Genomic DNA, 1,700 nt, shown 5'->3' on the forward strand with positions numbered 1-1,700 from the left:
GGGGAGCCTGGCCCGAGGCTGGAGTCGGGGGAGCCTGGCCCGAGGCTGGAGTCGGGGGAGCCTTGGAGGCCGCCTTACCTCGTCGTGCCGAGGCAGGAGCCCGCGGGCTGGCTCTGCGGCGCTGTCCTCCCCCCAGAGGCCCGCCGCCGGCCGCGGGACTTGCCCTGGAAGCTCCGGAGCCTCAGCCTTCGCGCCCCTGTTTCTCTCCTTGCAGATAGACTTCTCCGCCGACCAGATTGAAGGTGAGTACTCTTTCCTTTCCGTTGGGCTTTCCCGGAGAAGGAGGAGGAAGAGAAGGGTCCTGCTGCCCTGGTAACGGCAACCCTTACACTCACAAACCTGCGGGGACTGCTCAGCAGGCTCAGGCCCGTCCTAAGCTGTGTGTGGACTCACTTAGTTCCTGTAACAGTCCCTTGAAACAGCAGCCTCGCTGCCCCCATTTTGATAAATCTAAGGCGCTGGCTTGCGTGGCAGTCAGAAAGGAGTCAGTGTTCCCACTCAGACATCTAATTCCCGATCTGTGTTCTTGACTGCACTGCTGGACTTCCTGGGACCAAACACATACTGAGCAAACGTTAGTGCCCTTCCTGTGTCACTAGCACCTGCCCAAGATATCTGGACGTTCTGGTTTCTGTTCCCGTCAGTGCAAACCCTCCTTAGGTTATGAGCTTGCCCTTGTTCCGTCCTGAGGTTTGCCAAGGTGCTTACACGCGAATGGTGGCAGGGCCTGTGCAGACCTGGCGTGGCCTAGTCCACTTGTGATCTCCATCAGTGACACCCTCTGCTTTATTTGTAAGGAGGGAAGGTTTGTCTGGCTTACAATTTGTAGAAGCGTTAGCTTGTGGTGGACTGGCCCCAGGGCAGGGTGGCACGGCAGAGGGACATTGGAGAGCCTTCTCTATCTTTGGTGGGATGATTTATGTCTTCTCAATCTTATATAGAATGTTATTAAGTATAACCCCAAGATAATCTTACAGTCTCTCGCTCTCGCAAGCTGCGCATCTCTTAGCCATGCTTCTGTGGGAGGCTGGGGTTTCAGGAGTGAAGCACTTCACCCCACGACAGTTAGGTCCTATCACTGTACCGCAACTTATCTTTCTATTTCACTCACTAAATGTCTCCAGGATAGCAAATCATAGCAGCTGGAAGGGACTTCCAAAGATTGCCTGATCCATCGCTTCATTTGAAACATGCACTCTGTCTTAAAAGGAAACTAATACAAACACATGCTAAAAAAAAAATAACAAAAATGTGATATTAAAAATAATAAATGGAGAGCCAGGGAGATGGCTCAGTGGAATAAGCGCCTCCCTTGCAAGCGCAAGGGCCTGAGTTCAATCCCCAGTTCCACCAAAAACAACAACAGAAATATCTCAAAAATAAAACTTACATTTTGGGGCCTGGGAAGATAGCCCAATAGAAGCACTTGCCTGGCAAGCACAGGGTCCTGAGTTCAATCCCAGGTACTGCAAAAGAAAAAATAATAATAATAAATGGGGGCCGGGGAGATGGCTCAGTGGAATAAGTGCTTCCCTGGCAAGCGCAAGGCCCAGAGTTCAATCCCCAGTTCCGCCATAAAATAAAAAATAAAAATAATAAAAATAGGGGCTGGTGAGATGGCTCAGTGGTCTAAAGCACCTACTTAGAACAAGCTAAGCTAAGCAAAGCACAGGGACCGCGGTTCAATCCCCCAGCACCAC

The 1,700-nt window shown here is 51.5% G+C and overlaps 1 protein-coding gene across 2 annotated transcripts in view; it reads left to right on the forward strand.

Moving 5' to 3' along the window:
• The window catches only part of Myl4 (myosin light chain 4), a 15,023-nt gene that overhangs the window by 3,282 nt on the left and 10,041 nt on the right, over window positions 1-1,700 (forward strand). For both annotated transcript variants that reach the window (XM_023714048.1, XM_004630000.3), the window contains exon 2: window positions 215-242. In XM_023714048.1, coding sequence (XP_023569816.1) covers window positions 215-242 — 28 coding nt within the window. The remainder of the gene's footprint in view (window positions 1-214; window positions 243-1,700) is intronic.

This window comes from Octodon degus, unplaced genomic scaffold (genome assembly GCF_000260255.1).
Source record: "Octodon degus isolate 3935 unplaced genomic scaffold, OctDeg1.0 scaffold00033, whole genome shotgun sequence".
Taxonomy (NCBI): domain Eukaryota; kingdom Metazoa; phylum Chordata; class Mammalia; order Rodentia; family Octodontidae; genus Octodon; species Octodon degus.